Source organism: Vanellus vanellus (genome assembly GCF_965231255.1).
Source record: "Vanellus vanellus genome assembly, chromosome: 1".
Lineage (NCBI taxonomy): Eukaryota > Metazoa > Chordata > Aves > Charadriiformes > Charadriidae > Vanellus > Vanellus vanellus.
The window spans coordinates 136,422,357-136,446,044 of record NC_138905.1 but is presented as its reverse complement, the minus strand read 5'-3'; the positions used below and the strand labels follow the sequence as shown (position 1 = coordinate 136,446,044).

General features: G+C 42.7%; 1 protein-coding gene across 1 annotated transcript in view; it reads left to right on the top strand.

The window, feature by feature from the left end:
• Positions 1-269: 269 nt before the first annotated feature.
• Positions 270-23,688, top strand: part of REPS2 (RALBP1 associated Eps domain containing 2) — a gene marked incomplete at its 5' end in the record, with an annotated part of 105,800 nt that continues 82,381 nt past the window's right edge. Inside the window, one exon of the mRNA XM_082498509.1 lies at positions 270-497. Coding sequence (XP_082354635.1) covers positions 270-497 — 228 coding nt within the window. The remainder of the gene's footprint in view (positions 498-23,688) is intronic.

Genomic DNA, 23,688 nt, shown 5'->3' with positions numbered 1-23,688 from the left:
TGGGGTGGCCCGTGAGGGGACTCCCCGCCGGCGGCGCGGCGCGGCTGGGCGGAGCGGAGCGGCGGGTCGAGGCGGGGCCGGCGGGAGCTGCTCCGGGCGGCCGAGGCACTGCGGAGCCGGCGACCGCACCGGGCGGGGGGCGGTCCCTGCACCTTCCCCGCCGCAGCGCGGCCCCGCCTCCCGCCCGCCCCCTCGCCCCCCCTCCCTCACCGGCGGCGCGGCTCCCGCTGCCCCGCCGCGCCGCGCCGCTCTGCCTGCGCCGCCCCGCCATGGAGCAGGGGCCGGCGGGGGGGCCCGCTGCTGCTCCTCCTGCTGCAGCCGCCGCCGTCACCACCGCCAGTACCGGGGGTCTCCTCCTGCCGCTGAGCGAGAGCGAGCAGCAGCGCTACTCCGAGCTCTTCTCGCGGTGCTGCCCGCCCCCCGAGGCGGCCGCCGGGGGCAGCAGCGTGGGCGAACTGTTCCGGGCCTCCCAGCTGCCCCCGGACACGCTGCACCAGGTGGGTCGCGGGGAGGGGGGGGGGGAGACGGGACACGACGCGACGACGAAGGCCGGCTCGCCCCGAAGTTGCGGGGTGCGGGGACCGGGGACGGGGACAGCCGCGGTACGGGACCCGCTCCCTCAGCGCTGCCTCCGCCGGAAAGTTAGGGGCTGCGCGGCGGACCTGCCCTGGGCCGGTTTGGGGGGGCCGGAACGAGCGGCGGCTCCGTCGGGGGCGGCACGGCTGTCCCCGCAGCGGGGCGGGCGGCGGTGTCGGGGGGCTGTTGTGGCGTCCCCTTTTCTCTTAACCAGCCCGGCTGCTACTAGTACGGGCAGCGTTGAGTCGCCTCTGCCTGCCCGAGTGTCGTCGGTGTGTCGGCGACAGGCGGTGTCCTCCTGGTGGTTCGGGCTGCCGAGAGGGAGCCGCTGGGGCCGGGCGTCCGGCCGTCCGCAGCCCTCTGGCCTCCGTCCGCCGTCTCCCCGGTCCCATCGGCAATGCCACTGCCTTCCTCAAAAAGGAGCCCCCGAGTGTCACAACGACCGTTGTGCTGTCAGGGCTGTGAGGGACATGCGATGCGTTTTAATTCCCGGCTTAACACTGATTTATTTTCCTTTAAAGTGTTGTTTCAGTGAAAAAAGAAAAATATCTGTAGGTGGAATGACGTTGCGGTGGTGTTTGTGTGTCTGTTGGTGCGGGTGAATGCGTTTAGGTAGGGAGGGAGAGGCTCTCGCACCGTCAGAGCAGCGGAGTGCCAGAAGAGGTCCCCGACGGAGGCGATGGGGCAAAGCTCTCCTCAGCCCTGAGGAGGAACTGGTCGGGGGGTGAGAAGGCTCCTGCTGCCCTTCAGGTCACCCGGACTTGTGGTCTTCTCCACCTGTGGGTTAGTACTTTAACTAATGCACTGCAGTTGCACGGTACTTCTGACAATAAACTAAACAGATGTAGGCTATTCCTGGTTTTGTTTGTTTATTTTATTTTTTTTTATTTGTTATTTACAGGAGTTCTGTTCTTTGGTAGTCTTTACTTATCAAGCAGAAAAAAGTTATGTTGAAATTGAGCCGCAGTATAGTTATACCTGGGCACTGCCTGAGGGCACTAAACTCCTCAGCTTCTTTCCTGATAGCTGTCAGGTCATCTCATAGCGACGTATATAAATTCACATTACATGGGTGATTCTAAACAAAAAGGATGATATTTCAAGGCTATTTTTCCTCTCTTATTTGCGCTGTTTGCCAGATCTCCAAACCAAAAATGTTACCGAGGGCTGTAGTGTGACTTGATTTTGAGCCGCACTGTGGCCTTGGTCATCTGGCAGGTGGATTGAGCGATGAAAGTAGAGATTTTGCACAGATCTAGCACTGAGAGTAGATCTTTCACGAAGAGGAAGAAGAGGGCATTTAATTTCAAATAAGAAGGCATATTTAAGAAAGTTGTTAAAGCCCTGTTAGTAAATTTGTGTGACTTTGGTATTAGTCACTTAATTTGCCAAAGAAGTATGGAAAAAACCTCTTATTTTTGCTATGTAGTTCCTTACCCTATCATTTAAGTGAAATTTATTACCATATTATTATCATAGTCTGTTTTGGGGGTCATTTTGATAGTAATGTGTGACTTAAGCCTGGAAACATTGTTTGGTGGTTTGTTTTTTTTTTAGTGTTCTTGCTGGTTGTTTTACTATTTTAGATTATTTCCAGGTATATTTGTGCTGTGAGGAGAATGTTATTGGGAAACAAGCCTGTATTTGGCTTCAGGAATATTCAGATAATAAGGCCTGGGGGATCTGGGGCTGTTTCTCTTCCTCCTTCTTGCTTTCCCCCTCTTGTTTATATGGCACTAATCACGGTGGCGTTCTGCTCTACGGCTAGAGCGCCTGTCCTCAAAACTCACTGCTGTCAGGTATTCTTACTAACATTTACAAGGACTTAAGGAAAAAAATGAATTAATGTCATGTGTTTAAAAAAAAAAGGAAATGTGGATGTTTTGATAGGGAAAACCCCACAACATTGTTTGAGATATTTTGTCTTTTGTTATCCTCCAAAAATGCAATCTAATAGTTTCTGTTTAAAAAACCATATCACTCTAACAATTACGGGAACAAGGTACAGAGGTTCTGGTACATGTTTTCTACTAGTGCAGGGAACACCCATTTTAAACAGAGGCAGCTCGTTTGGGTTAAGATAACGTGTTTTCTTTGAAATAATAGTTGACCATGAAAGTTCGTGTTTTTTTTTTTTTTTTAATGCATCTGTGAAAATTAGTGCTTAGTATGCAGGCATCCCTACTGGCCGACGGAGAAATGGTCATGCTGAGTTTTCCCATGTCAGAAATGGGGAGGTTTGGATTGGAAACCAGTTCTGGATTTCTACTAAGCAGAGCCTGCACAGTCCAGAAGGTACTCAACACTGTTCCCTGGCCCTTGCATGGGCTGTAACAAGAGGCAGCTATGGACCATTTTGTAAGCAATGTGCAATTTACAGCTTTTTATTCTCAAGGTTTTTATTGAGGAGCGGTTTTACAGATCACTATGCTTCCAGAACTGGCATTTTGTGCCACGACAAAGTCTCAAACCTGTGCCGTTATCTTCAGGCATTTGTACTTGTGTAATAAGTGGGATAAATCATAGAATCACAGAATGGTTTAGGTTGGAAGGGACCTTCAAGATTATCGCGTTCCAGCCCCCCTGCCATGGCCAGGGACACCTTCCACTTAGACCAGGTTGCTCAAAGCCCCATCCAACCTGACCTCGAATGTTTCCAGGGATGGGGCATCCACAACTTCTCTGGGCAGCCTGTTCCAGTGCCTTGCCACCTTCAGAGTAAAGAATTTTTTCATAATGTATTCTAAATCTCCCCTCTTCCAGTTTGAAGCCATTACCACTCGTCCTATCACCATGTGCCCTTGTAAAAAGTCCCTCTCCAGCTTTTCTGTATGCCCCCTTCAGATACTGGAAAGCTGCTGTAAGGTCTCCCTGGAGCTTTCTCTTCTCCAGGCTGAACAACCCCGACTCTCTCAGTCTGACAATTGGAAATTGTTAAATCTTTGAGAAAGAAGGAGCCTTTCCTTATACAGTTTTTGAGATTTGAAGATGCTCACAAGCATCACAGGAAGTCTCCTTCCACCTTCCTTAACTGTAACGGCAGGGTTTTTGATCTAGACAAAAATCATGTGGGTGGTGTATCCCAGTTGGACTATTGCTGTTGAATATGGCAATTCCTGTGGGAAAAGCAGTGAAGTGTGCTCCCAAACAGCAAAGAGGCAAAGGTTTTGTTTGGCTTAAAGATTAGTTAGCTTGATCCAAGAGGTTATATAGATGAGAGAGGCTAGGTAATAGAGAGCAAGTAGGGAACATGACAGCGTGTACCAAAAGAGGAAACGCTGGAATAAATGGAAAAAATCCAAGAGCAGCCGGGTCAGTAGGAGCAGATGGTGTGCACCCGAGGGTCCTGGGTCTTGCTACGAATTAAGTGATTGGACACAGATTCATCACGCCCAGGCTCATTAAAGCCAGCCAGTCTGCTGGGCATTAGGGTACAGCAGAAGTTGTACATATATAACTTTCCGTAAAGAAGGGATCGAAGAATGAGCTCAGCAAGAGTTATTTCAGTTCTGGAAAAATGCTTGAAGTTAGCACTAAAATTCAAAACGTCACACACTTCACAGGATGGAGCAGGGCACAACAGGGACAGGACTGCATGGTTTTTGTGGATTCTATAATCATACCTCCCCCCTGTACTGAAAGTCTTCAGCTAGCCATATAGTGTGGGTAAAGGCAGAACCATCAAGATTTTATTTAGGTTTACACAGAGCCTGGGGCAGATCTTTCACCAGGGGCTTTCAGAGTAACTCTGTAAAATGTCTATAATCTCTTGCATGAAAGATGCATGTTAGGATTGGTTTTATTTTTATTTTTTACAATATTTATGTTAAAGGAGGAAGGAACAGACTAGTCATGTGCCCTGCAGTTATGGAGACTGTCAGAAATAGAAGAAACCAAACAGCATCAGCCAGATTTATATTTACCCATGTTGGTCAAGTTGAAAATGATGTTCCCTGTGTTTTGGCTCCAAATAAAGGGAAGAAGAACCAAATTTGTGCAAAGAAAAAAAAAAAAAAACATCCTGAAAAAAATAAATGTTTTGAACTCACCGGGGCCACAAAAACATCATGGAAGCAAAGGTGGTCCCGCAGCCTGCTTTGTTATGTAGCTCAGTATTGATCTGTTAGGGGAGGTCTCTACAAAGGTCTCTATTTGTAGAGACTGGCAGGTCGGTAAGGGCTCGTTACATTTTTGCTCCCTCAGTGAGTTGGGATGTCATTACCCCCGCACCAAGCGCTGTGCCCCAAGGTGTCGACGATTGCTGGTTTGCCATGTCTCCTTTCAGGCCGTCAATTTGTGACCCCGTTTTGAAGCTGGCCTCTAGCGAGTACAGCCTCTGCTCCGTGAGTCTGGGACCCCAAAGGGCATCCGTTGTGGGTACCAGGCGCCAACGGGCTGATATCTGCATGGATTTCAGATAAAATAGTCATCACCCACTGATCAGCAAAGGAGAGGTACCTTGTGCTAGTTTTACTCTTTGTGGGTATTGCTGTGGTCTCGGAAGATTTTTATCTGAGAAGTTATGGAGCAGGATTGGACTCAAGATTTACACTGAAATGCTTATCTCTTTTTATCAGTTTTTGACTTATTTGATTAATTCTCACTTGATTGCCTGATGGTATCTTTAATTCCCAGTTTTATAAACCTTAATCTTATTTGCGGACTTGCGCTATCAGCACAGAGATCCAATTTTCTTAAGAAAACGCATTCTTTCCTCTGCAAATGAACACTGTGTTATTTTGAGCTCCGAGGATGACAAGTACTAATTGTATGATGCTGGAGCTGCACAGACGCTGCATTTTTTTAGCTGGGACTCTCCTTCCAGCTCTGTGTGAATAGGGAACGCAGACCAGCGATCTTGCTTTTCTTCCACAGGCTTCGTGAGTTAATTTGTGTTTATCGTGACTTGTCTCTATAGTTACAACTCTACCGTTAACTGTACTTTTGTGTTCAAAAAGCAGAAGTGTGAATAGATTAAAAAAAAATTGCTAAGATGATACTTTTTTGGAAAAAGGCCAATGAGGGTTGGCTTTCCCATACTTTTTTTTGTTCTATAAGCATGAATTAGTACCTGCATGATAGCCGGGGTGGGATTAACTGTCTGCCTCAAACAGGCAGAAAAGAATAAGAACTGTGGCAGTTAAAATAGGATATTTTTGAGTGAGGAAAGTCTGGACTGACCTTTACTTTATAAAAGATAATATTCGCTCTGTTGTGCCCCTTGACAGAATTTGGCGTTATGCTAGTGCTGCAAATGCAGTTTAGCTGACTAACAGTAAGTCCATCAAAAAGTGATGTTGGGTTAGAGGACATGTGGAGAAATTACATCCTACCAATGTCTTAGAGTCAAGAAGAAACAAAAAGGAGGTACAACTTAATGTGAGCAGTACAGCAGGAAGAGGAAAGGAAAACTGACATTTCAACATCAGTACTTCTGGCCACAGTCCTCCAAAGTGTCATCGCCTTTCTAGAGTCACAGGCAAACCTGTGTTAATGTAAGTAGGAACATGCAAAATCCAGATGTAAAAAAACATAGTAGTAGTATTTATAAAAACAAAACCAAAAGCAAACCCCCCAAAACTAAATTATACCAAAATAAAAGATAAAACTTGACCTGACGCAATCTTGATGATATATTCCATGAAAAAAAATTGAGGTCCTAGTACATCTTTAAGCTATTGTTTATCATTTAAACTATCATTTAGTAGTCACTGCTTACAAGATTAATAGTTTTGAGTGCCTCATCATTAAGATATACAGTAGAAGATTTGCAGAAGCTGTTCCTTCCCAAGTGCATTTCAAATCATGCTGTAAAACCAGAGACTCCTGGACCTGCTTGTCACAGATATTCAGTGGGATGGTTAGAATTAGCCTGGTCAAAGCCTGCAGCTTTCGGTAATTAACACTCATTACAACCAAGTATGAATTAATTATTTTATTTTCCAATAAAATAATGCTTTGCTCTGCCAGTAATTTAAAATAACCCTACAGAAGGGATGGAGGAAAAAGATCCATTGGGATGAAAATGAATAACTTTCTTCATGAGAGATTGCCACAGCGTGAAGCAGTGATGATGAAGAATGACTTTTACTATTTTTTTTTAATAAGTGGTTTTGTCGTAGTACTTACCTAAGTGCAGTGGATTCACCAAACAGTTGAATATAACCTTCTCTACTCATGCACGTATGTACAGCAATAGGCTGTCAGTATCGTGATGTTTACATACAGGTTGGTTGATGTTGTCCACAATCTGTTCTGCAAAGGAGACATTACACACAGAATTCCCCTACTTCAGTGGGTGAATCTAGCACAGACACCCCTCGCAAGAGAAGGTTGGTATAAACTCTGAAAACATGAATTTAGTTGAGCTGAAAAACTTAGCCGAGGTGGATTCATGAAAGATGGAACAAGCATTTCTGTGCCAAGGAATCAGAATAAATAAGCTGTTTAAATTTAAAATATTACGAGTTGAGAAATACATTTGCTATAATATTTGTAAAGCAAGATTCTTTGATGTATTAACATCTAACCATACCAACACTATGGCAAAATAAAACATTAATGAGCAGTATATACTAGTTTAATTTTTGAAGGCGGTCAAACAGTTGAACAGCTGGGTTAGTGGATAATTAACTAGAAAAGGTTGCTGAAGTAGAAAACCAACAGTGGACAAATAGTAATCCCCTCTTCCCATACAGAGGGAGTATTTTCTTTTTCCAGTGTATTCAGGAGCATTATTTGGTGACCACTGCATAAAATTGAGAACTCTGTTGAGAAGAACTCTTCCCCCCGCCCCTGCAGTTTAGGTACCATGACGAGGTGGAAGGATGTGGTGGGGTGAGATCCTTTCATCCTGTCATCTGGTAGGACACAGTGGCCAGAAATAATCGGCTAAATCACTAACTGCAAATTATACTTAGTTTATTTACCAAAGTGTTTGAAAGACAAAACATGTTTTTATAAACTACCAAATGTTTGCATACGGAAGAAATGTGTGATTTCCGTTTTCTAGCAGATGAAGATGGTCTGTGTATTTTTAAATGAGTTCCAGTTTTCATCTAAATTTAACTTTGCATATATTACATGTACCTACACAAGTCGGTGTATCTCTTATTAAAGATGATAAAGGAGCAAATTTCTTACAAAATAAAAATTAAGGTGTATATTAAGCTATGTAGTTGCTTAAATATGTTTTAAAATGCTATGTGTTAGTGAAAACAGAAATGTTACCATGTTAAAAAAAAAAAAAAATAATCTTGCTTTAATGATGACCAACTGATGAGACAGGTCTCTATCTAGCAAAATAACCAGATAGTTCCAATACGTACCAGCAATGAAATGAGGGTCTTATCTCTTTGGACCTAAATAATATTTTAAATAACTTATTTCTCCCATGAGTCTGCCTTGCAAAGGTTAAGATGATGCCAGTTGGTTTAGACTGGGTAGTGTGTTTGGAGCTGTCCTGAAGAAGCCATCTCCGCCCCATGTCCCCGCCGCAGGTTGTCACCCTGTGGAGAGCGCCCCTGCCGTATGCGGTGGACTCTCACCTGGTGGGACCAGGCCTGCTTAAATCTACCCCAAGGTTACACGCTGCCTGTTGCATCCTCGTTGTACCTGGGTGAGTCAATTCAGTGGCCTTCAGGAGTGGAAATTACTGAGCAGAGCTGCAGGAGTGCCCTACTTAAAGCAGCACGATCAGCCAATGTCTTTATAAAAACAAGGTCTTGAGAAACTTTAGGTAGCCTGGCTGCCAAAGCACATCTTCGGTGTTTTCTTCTGCTGCTTTATTTTTGATCTCTCTGGGTTTTGTTTTTTTTTTCTGCCCTGAGCGGTCTCCCCCCATCCAAAAAAGCGGCAAGTGATTCTTGCAGTGCCTTACCCTTGCATCTGCGCAGTCCTGCAGTCTGAACGTGCACCTCGGTTGCTCCTCTTCTCTGAGAGCAGGTGGTGGGCACCTACTCCTCTGAGCAGGGCCATGCTTGAAACGCTGGATTCGGACCTCGCCATTCCTGCTGGCTTGGTGGCACTGAAACTTTGGAGTCGGCTAATGGAAAACACTTGGCTGAGCTTGAATTTAGGCTGGCTGAACATGGCCCATGGTGTCTGCTCGCTCACTACGGTATGAGTCATGAAGCTGAATTCTACTTTCAATAGTAAATGTCTCTAGCTTTATTATTATTATTATAAATTTCAAGTGTTTTTGGCATGAGCCTTTCAAATTTACTTACTTTTTTTTAATCCTTTTCTTCTTAAAGTTTGAATTTAGGCTGGCTTGAATTTAGGCTGGCTGAACATGGCCCATGGTGTCTGCTCGCTCACTACGGTATGAGTCATGAAGCTGAATTCTACTTTCAATAGTAAATGTCTCTAGCTTTATTATTATTATTATAAATTTCAAGTGTTTTTGGCATGAGCCTTTCAAATTTACTTACTTTTTTTTAATCCTTTTCTTCTTAAAGTTTCTCTTTCCACACCAAGAAACATTAGATCAGCTTTGGCATAGGTAACATTTCACATTTCATGCATTATTTAATTCTGGCATAATTTACATGATGATGTCCTATGGAAGCCAAGATGATGGTCTTTCAGAATAAAACAATGTGTCTAATCATTTGCAAGACATGGTGACTGCAATGGGCTAACAAATACAGTCGGAATTATTTTGTTACCAACAGTAACAGCAGTGGTGCAGTAAAAGGTGAAGTACTTGAAGGTTTCAAATGCCAAAAATAAAAATAAATGGGAAGGGAGGCGAAACTGACTCAATAGCATGATTTATGAATTTATTTACTTTTTTTCTTTCCCTCCTCTTTTAGTAATTGCTACCTTTATAAAACCATCTGTATGTTTTAATAGACATGGGCTGCCTTTCCTTTACTATGTATAGATAGAAATGCAAATACAAATCGTGATAGAAAATGTGCTATAAAATATTGGTGTACTGTGCATGGGCACTGGAGACAATGTTGTCTTGTTGCTGCTTTGAAGTCCTGTGCTCCTTAGCTGGATTGAGGACGGACGCTTGGTTTAGACACAAAGAAGTAGGTTCTCACTGGCTGTGTGACACATTTCGACACGTAAGGTGCAAGCATGTTGGGTGAAATGGTGATAATTTTAAGGTTGTGTTTAGTGATGTGGAAGAGAAAACGTTTAAGCTGCTTTTCCAAGTGATGTGTTGACTCAAAGCAGACGTAAATGGGGTATAAAATCAAGGCAGGGCAGGAAGTGTCTCCACACACACCATCTGCAATGGAGTTAGCTACAACGGTACACCTTGGTTTAAGAAGTCTTTTGACACCTCTTCAGGTGTCAAAATCCACAACTCACATGTAAAGAATGATTTTAATTTGTGATATTGATTAAGATAACTGCACAACTGTAGAGGATCGTGTTTTGGGTGCTTGCTGCATTGCCTGCTGTGGTTGTAAGTGCTAGGGGAATGAACTTGGGAGCATGCCAAATGTGATAAAATAGGATGGGTACGGGGAGCATTTTTGGGGTTGCCAGTCTAGGAAAAATCACATCGCAGTAATTACTGAAGAGAGAAGCTCATTTTAGAAAAAAATTATTTTGATGAAATGGGAGATAAGTCTGTAAGAGATTTATGTTTGTGGCAAAACCACATCTTATGTCACAGAGTCTTGGTTTTCTTCTGTGTTAGTTGGGTCTCGTTTTGTCTGCAAAGTGGAACAAAGCCAAGAATTACATTTTTATGAGAAATGCCAGAATTTTTTCTGGTGTTCCAGGGCAAAGTTAACTGTGAGAAATGTTTGCAAGAGAAGTTGCTTTAGAAATGTTTAAAAACCTGTATTTTCTTGAACTAAATCAAAACATTCTGTTTTGAACTGCTGACGTGCTAAAGCACTGTGACGTCTTAAATAATTAAATTTTGGGAAAGAGGTTGTTCATGTACATCATCCCTTGCTCCTTTCTGTTCATTAGACTAATTCTGCTGTTACGCATAGCAGTGATGGTGGCCAGGCAGCTTGTTCAGAAGGGAGGCTGTGGTGCCTTAGAAACGTCATCTGCTGAGGAACCGCAAGGGTGTGAAACATCCCAATACAGCTTCCATGAGACTCTATGGTACCTTTGTGTTAAGGCAGCCTGGAACAAAATATTTCATTTCCTGGCAGCAATTTGAAAGGCTTATTGAGATCTGAGTGTTTGTTGTTTGTTGTTTTTTTTGTTTGTTTAGTTTTTTGTTTGTTTGTTTGTTTGTTTTTTTGTTTGTTTGGTTTTTTTTTCAGGAAGAAACTCAAGATTTTGCAGTATTTTCAGTTAGTCTGGTTCAAGATGACTAGGTCTGGTGGCTGTGATCTAGCTGGAGAGGATTTGTCAGGGTTTCCACATGTGGTGTTTCTCACTTCTTGGATACTAACGCCTGTGATTTTTAGAATCTTGAAGCACTTTCTGCCACTGCTTTCAGAATGAGGACTGGGAGACACCAAGTGTCAGATCTGCCATGCAGAGTTGTCTGCAATTAATTCTTATTCTGAGAATTGAGAAGCAAATGTTTAAGTCTCTCATTCCTGAGCTTTTTCTATCATTGTTGGAAGTTGTGGAAGATCGAGATAATTGTAGCTGCTAGAGTTGTTCTCCTATTTAGCTATGTGGATGTGTCCTATATGTCCTGACTATCTGTTCTTCACTTCTGTAAACACTGAGTTCAGTATTAATGGTAAAAAGGGATCCCAAAAAATTTCATTTAGACCCCAAATACAGTAATTCCTTTCTTAAACAGAGTAAGAGGAAGAAACTGAATACAGGGCTATTCCAAATTACGTTTCTGTGGGTCAATGCGGGCTGACTTCTGCGTTACTGGCCGGGTTCCTTTCTGGGTTTGATAACTGCGACGTTCCTGCCTTCTACGAGCTTTTTGTGCTTCTGGTACTTATATGGGATCCCTTATGGTTCTGGTTGGGACCATAAAGAACATATAGGCTAAAACCTTCCCATAAAAGTTTCCCATTGTAAGAATGTAAGACAAGTGGAGACCCTACCTGAGGATGGGGGAGCTGGGAGGTAGTAGAAGGAGGACAGCAGTGAATCTCTTTACAAGCAGTGGTTGTAAACGAGATTGGAGAAGCAGCTTGAAAGAGTCAGCCGGGTGGACAGTGTGTGTATTGGGGGATATCTGGTTTGAGAGAAGATCAGAAGGCAAAAAATAAACAAATCCCAATTACGTTTTTAACTGCTGTTCTCTGTTGTCGAATAATAAAAGGCAGGAACCAGGAAGCTGCTTGTTTCTGGTTTTTGTTAGATGCTTTAGATACCATGGTGATGAGCAGGTTATAAATACAAATGTCTGCTATAGATAGAAGGGGAACCTGGTAGCCTTTAAAAAGGGATAATGTAAGGCTTAAAATTGTGCTGCTGTCTGAAGCTTCCTACAGAGTCCTTGAGTAGCCCCATGAAAAGCCTGTCGATTGTAACTCCCCACCCACCCCCAAATAAACCACCACCAAAACCTCCCCAAAACAAAACAAAAATTAATTAAAGAGCCAAAATCTTATCTGGTTTTTAGGCTGAGTTTCTCATGAGATGCCACCAAAGTCAGAAGAGAGCCTCGGCTCTCTTGATTGTGATAGGGGGTGTACTGCTGTAATAAAGAGTCTGCTTGGGGGTTTTTTGCACTTGTATTGTAACCTGCTGCTACCCTCGCTTAACCGTGGGCTTTTTTAAAAACAGCACTAAATTATTATTTTGAAGGTATAGTAGTATACTTATAAAATAATACAGCTGTGAAGTCGTGCCTGTTAGGACATGTTTGGAGCGTTGTGAGAGGAAGGAAGCCGGATGGGGAGCCTGGGTGTGATGATGTTACAGCACCTGGTGGTACCTCATGGTGTGACAGGTCCCGCCGTCACTGGCCAGAGCAGATACTGTTTCAGGACAAGAACGAGCAGCACTGGGCAGTGCTGCTGTCGGCAGGAAAATGATTCTTAATGTTGTTTACATCCACTTACCAGTCCCTTATTTTCCTTCTCCCTATGTCCACATCCTCCCCCCCCCCCAAGTCAAATTATAGTAATTATATCTTTTATTTGATCTAATCTAAATCAGGTCTGTCCTTGAGGAGGATATTCTCCAAAGGAATATTTTTCCTTAGGAAATACTCACTAGCTGTTTTTAGACTGCATTATTTACCATGTGTATTTGATTGCAAGGGAAGTGTGCTAGAGGTAAAGCTTTTAAGTCAAGTCTGGCAAGGCACTACTGAATTTAAGCCCTGCAACAAAACAGGGCACTCTGGAATTGGAGTGAAGGTCTTCTATTCTGATACTGAAGGACAGGTCTTAAAGTCAATATTTCTGAGTAGGGGAAACATCCAAAATGGCAAAAGTGGAGGATAAGTTTGTGATTTCCCCACCCTGCCCCCCCACTGTATAATTTAAAATATTTGGCAATATCTAAGTGCAAATATTAGTAACAACCAAATTAATACTGAGACAGGCACAGTAATACTTGGGTTTTCCTTCTAGTAACTTGGTCACTCAGGGTAAGTTAAGTTTCAAAATAGGAGTGTTTGACATTTTAATGAAGAGAAAGAGGAGCACTGCGCGTAGAGGGATGTGGATGTGAAATACATTTAAAAAAATGGATGAGTAGTGCTATCTAGTTTTCAATGTTCCTGATTCTCTTCCATATGGAGAATTCTGGTAATATATAGCGCCTTAAATACACAGTTGTAGGACCATCCTGTGGTTTAATTGCTATTTGCCCAGAATAGCACTTCTACAGTTTCCACAGCACTGTCTAGTTGAGTGGAATGGTTTGTACGTGACTCTGTAGAGCACAGAGAAGAACTTTGGAGCAGTGGAATTATTTGGGCCACCTCTAAATACTTGAAATTTTGCTTTGCTTCCTGATGGCTATTGCAAGACAATGCCTCTTGCAAGCAACATTGTACGGCAAATTTTCATTTGTAGACGAGCATTAAGCCATTTCAAAACCAGTTCACTATCGCTGTAAAATGGCCAGGGCTATAGCTTTATAACGAAAGAGTGTATTGGAGTTGTGTAGTTCCAAGGAAAAGATGGGTTTGAATCATAAGCTAATAGACATTGCCATAGCGAACCACTTCCCAAACTTAATGCTTAAAGAATTTTAACCTAAAATAACTTTTCAGTCCTGTGAAATATAAAATGTTTCTTTTGCTTTGCTGCTGATGTTGCTCTTCTGTTAGAAGTTTGCCTGTCTGTGCTGTTCATGCCTTGTTATGATATGTTTTGTTCTCTGTTGGGATAGCCTTTTCTTGTGGTCCCTCCGGGAGGGTTGCTACCAGCGTAGCACTAGAAGTACTCATTTGCAATAGGAACGCTCCGTTTACCCCTTCGTAGCAGCAATAGCTCATTTATCACCAAGGCTGCAGGCAGAGTATGAAAGCTAGTTATGTCCTTCTGTGAACGCCCGTCAGTCTCGTTAACCATTAAATGGTCAAATGGCTGAAGACACAGTTGAGTTTCTGAATGTGTAACGTATGCTACAGGGAAGGCATCCTTCCTCTGGTTCTTCGTTAGGGGTTTGCTTAACGTACTGCCCGTCTCTTTGTGCAATGCAAAGTTTCATCTCCTGCTGGGAATGGTGTACCAACTAATGGTCGTCTTCTTATCATTATATGGCTAACCACAAGCTTATATTCCTGAAAGGTCTTGCCATTTCCTACACAGCTGTGTGGTTTCAGCTCAAAAATGAGCACAGAAATGAGGTGGCCTCCTTTATTGCTGCTTATTCTACTTTATCTTTCTTAATGTAATCTAAAATTTGCCAATTTCCCATGTTCATGGGTTGGGGTTTTCTTTTGGCCTGGTTTTCGAAAGAAATGAGGCTTGGGCAATAATGTGTTAATTCAGCCCAGTAATAGCTTCTGAATCTGTTAACTATTTCAACAAAACTTCGCAGAAAATTGAGAGACTTTGCAGAGTTCCTAAGAGTTACGTGAAAAACCCAAGTAATTTGGTAAAAGGATTTTATTTAAATTAATTTTCCTGCTGAGGGGAAGGTCCCAGTGTGAACTCAACCCATGTTAAATGTTAAGGAGTCCGTAGGGGAATGTCACCACCAGAGAAGCGTCTGGAGAAAGTTGGGATTTGTCGGTTCTGCTGCTCAAAGACAACTTCTTATTAGAACCGATGTAGTTATTAAACAGTGGTGTGGGCATGAGATAAAAGACGGTTGTGGAACAGCATCTGAACGTTACTGTGACAGGGAGTGGGGAAGAGCAGAAGGGTAAGGCGAGTCTCTCCGTGTCTGCTCTGTGTATCGCTATTTTTGTGCCCCTCTCTGCTCCCCCCCCTCCTCCCCACCGCCCCATTCCGCCTCTTCCCACGCAGTTCCACCTGCGCTGCTCTTTGTTCCCCTTGGTTCCAGCTGGCGACTTCCACCAGCCAAGAGAGCTGCTGGTTCAGCACTCCTCTGCATCTGCCAGGAAATAAATAAATAGTGGGAAGGGAAACGGAAGGGATGTGTTCTTGCTCTTTTTGTCAGCTTTACTTAGGGCTCATTTTTTTTTAATTGTATGTCTTGCAAAAATGTATTACTGTGCGAAAATTCCCTTGAAACTAGAGCTGAATCCTATCGCCTCCTTAGTTTTCTGGCATTAAGAAAATTGCTAGTGCTTCGACATTGATGCGCTGGAGATGGATTCTCATTTATATGGTTATTAAACATGCCGTTGCCATTGAGAGGTCTAGCGTAGCGCCCTAAGGGCTTGCCAGGCGTTGTCTTTTGTTTGCCCTCAGCCGCTTTGCGAGGTGGCCGGCACCTGCCCGCCGGCAGGTAGCTGCAGCCCAAATTCCATTGCTGTGGGGATTTGGGAGCTGTTTGCCTCTCTGTCCTATAAATTCCCTCTAACTCCCCAGGAAGCTGAAGACGACATGCCAGCACTATTTTTGCTCCTTTTGTGCCAGTACTTTCTCCTAGTGTTTCCAACCTTTGTGGCTGCTGGCTGCCCGGGAGCTAGAAAGAACATGCCCCTTCCTTCTTTTTGCTTTTTATTTTAATTGTACTTAGGCTCAGTGTTCCTGTCACCCCAAGTGACATCTCATCTTATGTTGGGGATTCAGGTGAAGGGGTGGATTGTACGCGGCACAACAAGCAGGTGAGCCCCTGACGCGCAATGCACCAGCTCAGCATGTCGCAAACTGGTACCTGCTTCTAAATTAAACACTTCACTGCCATTTGCTCGGTCCTCATTTGTTTGCGAAAGAAGGCATTAATTTCTTCAGCTGTGTCTAACAAGTCTGGATCATTTAGCGCTGGTTTCCTCTCTGGAGGTTTCAGTGCTTGCGGCGCAGGAGCTGCCCTTGTTGCGCCGGCGCGTGGGAGAGCGCGCCTGGTTCTCCGTCACGGCGAGGTTAGGTCTTAACACAAGATACTTCTCTTGCCGGGGATATATCTCATTAATTATCTCCCTACCGATTCTTAATTAATTAATTGAGAGGATTGTGTCACCTTTTGAAAGTATTTACAGGTTTTTGTTTGTGCATATTTGTCTTTACAAAATTAAATCATTTTTATTATGAGTAAAAACGAGTAGTGGGCTTTCCTTAATTTCTTGCTATGTCTCTGTTTTTTCTCAACTTGGAAGGAAATCTTGCCTATTTTCAAACTTTAGTTGCAGAAATGTTTGCAGGGAAATACTTGTACAAAAACTGCACAACTGTTTCCAGTGGAATTTAAAAATAACAAACGCCACCATTCATCTCGCTGCAGAGGTGTTTCTGCTGATACTAAATCTTGGAAAAAATTATTCAACAATATCTAATTATGAGCCAAACTTTGCTTGACCACGTACCTTTGTAAACGTGTTTGAGGTCTCAAGCTACACAAAACGTTTGTGATGTGGTTTGTTTGAAAGCCTGTTTGGAACGCAAAATAATCTCTGAAATGATGTATTATTTGTAACATTCTTACCTAGGGTTTTGAGGAATATTACTCAATTTATATGCTTTTGCTTAAGATGAACAAGATTTTAAATTTTATGAGAAATTGCAGCAATGTGTTAGTCAAAGACACTCTTAAGAGATACGTTGTCGGTCTCTTAGGAAGTTGTGAAATCCTGTGTGCTTGGGTTTAACCAGCTTGCCCAGTCTAAAGCGAGCTCCGTGCATGTTCTGAAAACACCAGGGCTGACCTGCAGAGAAGCAGGACAAGAGCAATGGGCCATGGCCACCTTCACCCCAGTCAGCCACGTCTGAACGTTGCTTCGTTACTGACTCTGCTACATTCAGAGCAAGAAACTGATGGGGAGGAGCCACCAGCCTGGAGTGGTCCCGGATCTTTTTAATACACAAAAGGAGGAGGGTTTGATCATCGGTAAGAGGCTGCACGGTGAGACGGGACTTTGGTTGTCATTCTTACTTTTCGAAGGCATTAACAGGGAACAAAAGAAAGGTTAATCAGCAAAAAGCATCTCTGAGGGTTTTGTAGATGTTAGGTGCCACTGAAAATTAATGATGCTTCTGTAGGGTGGTTTTTTTTGTTGGTTTTTTTTTTGTTTGTTTGTTTGGTTGGTTTTTTTTGTTTGTTTGTTTTTTCATAAAACAGCAACTGAGGGTAGGGACCAGTGGACACAGCCTTGTCTTGCAGTACTTGGGACTCTTGTCCTAAGAGTTGCCCCTGAGGCACCGTCCCTCCCTCGCTCCTGGCCTTGCATGCTGCCTTTTCCACAGGGAAAAGGCAAGTGGCAGGGTGAGCACTGCATAGCGCTTTCCATGGGCCTGAGATAGCACAAACATCATGGGTTGCTTCTCAACCAGTTACACTGATGGCCATGTCAGCTCGGAGAAGGAGCTGAGCTGCGTCAGCCGTACTGGTCAGAGCCGGGAAGATCAGAGGCTGGGAAATGCATCTCTCCGACACCTCTGCCCTTCTTTCAAACCAAAGGGACACCAAAGCTAACAGGCTATGAAAAGTGTTGGGGAGAGGGTTTGGTGCAGTGTGATCACGTCAGCCTCATCTTTATAGGAAGCTGGATTATCTACAGGTGTGGAAAGAACCTCGGGCCATCCCTGGACAGCCTCTCCTGTCCACGGCAAAATCCTGTTTCTCTGTCATTCCTGGGCAATTTGTTAATTCCTGGTGATAGATAACTCTGTAATTTTTGTAGGCAGTGTACTTTACTGCTGCCTTATCTATAGATTTAAGAAGCAGAGGTTTTTTAAGCTCTATGTTGTTTATGGCCTGTTTACAGAGGAGATGAAGAACAGATTATTCTTCTCCCTTTTCAAGCCAACTGTTACCGTGCCTCCTTTTAGTTTATTGTTGCTGTCTGTCATTTACACGTTTGGACATTTCTGTGGGGAGTCTTGGGAAAATGAAAGCAGGGAAAATTTTTCTCCCCAAAATCTTGAAGTAACATTTGCTAATAAGATCAATAAAGGTGCAAGTGGTCACATCAAACATAAGAATAAAAGCCATACGGTTATGATCCTTCAGGGAAGGGGGAATTTCACTGCAGCTTTCTTTTGGGCTCTGAGCGGGGACCCCCTTGTGCCTGAGACACGCCAGTATCTTTTCAAGGGCCCCTGGGCAGCTGCGGTGCCAGGGGATGTCCTCCCTATGGACAGGGCTCTGCTAGCCGGCTCAGGGGTCTGCTGTGGGCCTGGATAGTGCTGCTGACCACAACCCCCACGGCAGCCAAAATGCGCTGACCAACTGCAGGGTCATCAGCAACGAAGCCGGTGAAGGGTCTGGAGAACAAGTCTTATGAGGAGCAGCTGAGGGAACTGGTGTTGTTTAGCCTGGAGAAAAGGAGGCTGAGGGGAGACCTTATCACTCTCTACAACTACCTGAAAGGAGGTTGTAGAGAGGTGGGGGGCAGTCTCTTCTTCCAAGTAACAAACGATAGGAGAAGAGGAAATGGCCTCAAGTTGAACTAGGGGAGGTTTAGGATGGATATTAGGAAAAATTTATTTACTGAAAGGGTTATCAAGCATTGGAACAGGCTGCCCGGGGAAGTTGTTGAGTCGCCATCCCTGGGGGTATTTAAAAGGCCTGTAGATGCAGCGCTGAGGGACATGGTTTAGTGGTACCTTGGCAGTGCTAGATTAACAGTTGGACTTGATGATCTTAAAGGTCTCTTCCAACCAAAATGATTCTATGATTCTAGGATCTCTGCCGTCTATCAGTGCATTATGTCCAGGTTTGTTGACCACCCTGAGACCGTCCCCTCACACCAACAAACTAATCTGTAACAAATTCATGAAGATTTTGATGTTCATAAAAACATCTTAGTTTCCACCAACGCATACTTGAAGTTACAGTTCCTACAGAAGCATTGAAATGATGGATTGTATTGCATGGTGTGTTTTCCACTGTTTTTTTTTGTTTTTTTCTTTAAAGTCTAGTTGTAAAAACATGGTTCCTACTGCTAGTGGTTCCTACTGCTAGTGGCTTCCTCTTGTGGTCACATACACTCTTTGCCCCTGAAACCAACCTTGGTTATGGAGCAGAAAAGGCAGCCTGTTACCAGAGGCCAGTTTTCAAAGGGCCCTCATTGGAAATACTGGCACCACTCGGTTAAAAATAAACCAACCCCCCCCCCCCCCCCCAAACCCTTGCCCCTCTCTAAGGGACTGAATTCGCAGTAAACTTCTTGTTGAGTAGGAAATGTTTCTTATTCATTCCTTGAAAAATAAGCCATATACCAAGATCATGGGGGCAAGATAAGTTGGATGGTTGCCATCTTGTGTGTCTGTCAAGACTTGTAGAAGACCAGCAATTACCGTGAAAACAATTTCATTACAGAATGCTTAATAAGGAGACTTTAGAAAAAATGTTAAACTCTTAAATTGCTTGTTTTGTTACCTTCCATTCTGCTTCTGTGGGACTTTTATTCTCAAAGTTTCATTCAACGCCAACTTGTTCAATGTGTTGGTTTTTTTATATGCTGTGCTCTCATCTGTGGGCTCTGTTGTAGGTTTGGACCTAAACAGGCTGCAAATATCTTACGCAGGAATCCAAGTCAAATCCTTTCCAAAGTTTTTATAGAAAATCAATTTCCTGTGAGGAGTGTCAAGATTCTTAAGGTTAATACTGTGTGGAAATGCCTCCAGCTTTTTTAGCAAGCTGGAAAACAAAAAAATCTGGTATTCTTATGCAATCCGAATTAAATTTGTACACTTGATGTGCAATAAGTACAATTATGTACCTCATTAAATTTTCTTATTTAAAAGGACAAAAGATTTTGTATTCTTTCAGGTTGAATTAATACCTTTTGACATTGAAGTATGGGGCCAAAGATTTTCAGTGTTGTGAGAATTATTATGAAAGCAATCCTGAGGGATTTAAAAACAATGAGAGTCGAGGGTATAGTACCCAAATATTGTGACATTAAAAAGAAAGGTACAGAATACAAATATATTCCCTTATCAACTGTAGTTTAATTGGATCATATTTGCATGACTTGTTGGTTGTGAACAAAAGATTTTCCATATTTCTGAATCTGGAAGAATGTAACGTACACGTAAGCAAATGGGATTCTGAAAGGGCACGGCTATTTTAACAAACCAGAGTTACTTCTCTGAAAAATAATTTTTTAAATTGTTGATCCCAAACTGTTTGTATTATTTTTGTGGCATTTAGCATGCTTTTGCTGTTTAATGGAACATTTGCAATTGTCACAATTTTCCCATGATTGTTTGCCTAGGAAGACAGAAATCAACACTAGGTTTGCATATTTCTTGCTGTTTATTTGGGAGAAAAAGGTAGCACAGTTTGTCTTCATTTGTCAGAATTAAAATCATCCTGGTTTTACATATACTTCTGGAAGATCACCTGAATCTACAGGCAGACAGTTCTTTAAAGCTGTATTTTATCTATCAGTAGTAAATACCTCCTTTGTGCTAGTAAGGTACGTACAGTGCAGAGATTCAGAATTATTTGTGACATCAATCCCAAACATGGTGTCCTGGTTTGAAATTGTGGTGAGATTATGCAGTGAGTTTATGCATACATGCCATGCTTGTTGATAGAAGGTCCCCTGTCCAGCCTTGCCCAATATTTCAACAATTTGTACTCACCAGAAGTTTTCAGGGAGTTAGGAGCTTTACATTTTATAATTGTGTAATGCACACTTCTGTATTTAATTTTATTGTTACTAGTTAGAGCAGGCAAGTTGGTTTAGTTCAGGACTAACATCGTAGCACAGATTATTTTAAAAAGTATTTTACCTTGATGTAGCATTTCCTATAAAATCTTGAGAGTCTTTCAGATAGCTAATGTTATGAAATATGTATACACTGGTTTGTTTTCAGAAGAAAAAGTGCTTGTGGGTCAAAGTGTTGAGCTTCTTTCTGCTTGAAACAATTGTTGTTTCTAGAGGCTGAAATGCTTTGTATGTGTGTTATAAAACAATTTTCTTAGAAAGTTAGTATGGCTAAGAAGTTGAAGAAGGACAAAACTCCTGTTCGCACTGGTCAGCAGTGAGCCTGCAGCTGTGGTGAGAAGCAGGTCACTGATGGAGGCACTTTTTTGGTTACTTGGTGGATGGGCCGTACAGGAGCACAGACGTAAACTGGCATTTCTCACCCACCACTATACAAGCCCCAGCAACTTGTAAGGCAAAAAAAAACCCCAAACCAAAAGCAATTATCTTATCTCAACTCTTCTTCCCCTCTATCCTCCCCTCGGCCTACCCCCAAACCCAGTGATGAAATGAAATCTAAATTTAATTTTAAGTATTCACACGAGTGTGGAAAAACCCTCCTGCTTTTTGACTGAAGACCTAGTTTCAACAGCAAAATAAAACTAAGCCACAGTTGAAAGATTTCAAGTGAAGAAATGTAGCAATAATGCCTTTTCTGTTTTATTGAAATATTTTTCTGTTATGTTTAAACTTGCTTTCTGTAAGCTGTCAATAATAAAAACAGCTGAAATTTAACTTCCCACTGTAGAATACAAGCTGAGACACCCCAGGTTGACGGCACTTTCTGTAGCAGCACTTTTGCAGGTAGGTAGAGCAATATTCCTTAGGTGGGACCGGAATGAAGGGGAGCGTGAGGATAACAACTTTGGTTGTTATCTTGCTTCTCATGCTTAACAAAGTGGTTGTTGTAAGTCTACTAAGCCAAGAGATTCCTGTGCAAAAGCACCGAGGGAATTAAAAGCTTAAGCGGTTCCTGCACTCTCAGGAGTTTAAATGGTTTAGGCAAGGAAAATAGGGGAAATAATATACGTTTGTTAAGTACGAATGCTTTTGCTTGTTCCCAGTTAGGCTCCAAACTAACAAAGCAGTTAATAAACTTGGGGGTTTTCAGCCCATGAGCTTTCCTAGTGAATTCACATGGGGCTGTTTAATGTGAATCTCAGAGAGAGAAATCTTTTGAATTGTACAGCTCTTGTGGAAACAACGAATTTCTAACTCAGTCATACAAAGAGTATGTGCTTACTAATATATAAATTTATTAAAAGTCTTGTGTGGTTTTGCTCTTTTTAAAGCTGCTGCATTTTGGCCCCCTTTTGTGAATGTGTTGTAGGGTTTAATTGCACGATAAACTATTTGCTCTGCAGGACTCCGGGTTCATGTAGTGCAGAAATTGTGCAAAGTATAAGGCAGCGGGTTAGGAGAAGGAAAAGAGGCTGCTGCCTTTAAGACGTGGATTGGCATGCAACACAAGCTCGGGTTTTGGTATCCAGCTTTCATTTACTTTAAGCAATAATTCGCCTAAAGACTTCTGCCTAAATATAAAAATTTTCAATGTTAAAAGAACAAGAAAGAAAATTAAGCAATTGAAAGGAGAAATGATTGCCGAATAGTTCATTCACTGTACTGGTGCATAGGCTTTATTTTTAATACTGAAGCAAAGTAATGCTAAAAACGAACAGATATTTAGAAAAGCTGCATGTGACAAGCTTTTACAAATCCCTTTTATTCTAATATGTAGTAATGTGTACAGATGTCTCTTTGTTTTTCTAGATTAACTCTGGAAAGTCCTGTGAAAGAGTCATAAAAGCCTTGCAGCTGATATTTTTAAATACCTTGCCTGCTGTGGTGTTTTGTCCTAATAATGGAGGTATATTAAAATAAGCATGTTGGTAGTTGTTGCATTAAGACCAAAGAGATTACAAACTCTAAAAAATTTAGCATTTCGAATATGTTGTGAGCTTCTGCAGGCGCCACGGTGCTGAGAGCTAGCGAGGGCCTTTTGGCGGCAGCTGTGGGCGGAACTGGTATCCGACCACTCTTTCCCAGTGCATCCCACTCTTTCCCAGTGCGTCCCTGCCGAGCTCCTTTTCCTTGAGCGGTGGACCAACGCAGAATAATTGCTTTATATAGCCATCATTAAAGCAGATTGTAAATACTGAGTATGCAACACAACAGGCTTTGTGAAGAGAGGTGTGGAGCTGTCTTCCTAAAGCAAACACAGATTTATGGCCCTGTTTTAGGACATTACCCAAACATGGGTGATGCTGGGTTTGTGAATTGTCCCGCTTGATTGTAGGAGGGTTTCTTGCAGGCTTAGAGATAAACTGTAGCCCATGTACCTTGTGTGAAATGAGACACGGATGACAAATAACTGTGCTCGTGTCCTTATAAAATGTGCCTGTGGAAATGAAAGGCAGGGATAGAGCTTCATTTGCTTAGTGCAAAAATAGCAAAATGTTACTTGTGAATGTGTAAGAGGAGGAAGCGTAGACATAGGGATTGTTTTTGAAACAGTTATAGTATTTTGTGTAGAAAACAGTCTTTAAAATCAGTGTGTGTGTGACTTCCACTACTAGAAGAAAATAACTAAGACTTTATTGGCCGTTTCCTTCTTGCTTTGCAGATAGTAGTATGTGTCTCCTGCAGTGATCATTAGAGCCTCTGGAGATCTGAAAATCAGCATGCAATACCAGCGGCGGAGCACTCTCCGTTTTACCTGTCTCTTCAGAGTCAAACAAAACAGCAGTCTTTTCTCTGCCCGATGTGTTAAGTTCTTCTGTATTAATTTGCTGTTTTGAGCCGTAAATGTTTGTTGAAAGTGCCAAGGGCTTAGAAATTAAACAGGGATTTGCATGGCTATTGCAAATCTCTGCCATGGGTTCGTTCCCCTCAGTTGTGCAGTTCCCTGGTGCGGTGCAGCAGATACCCTGCGTGGAGAAGAGGCTGTTATAAGAATACTTTCA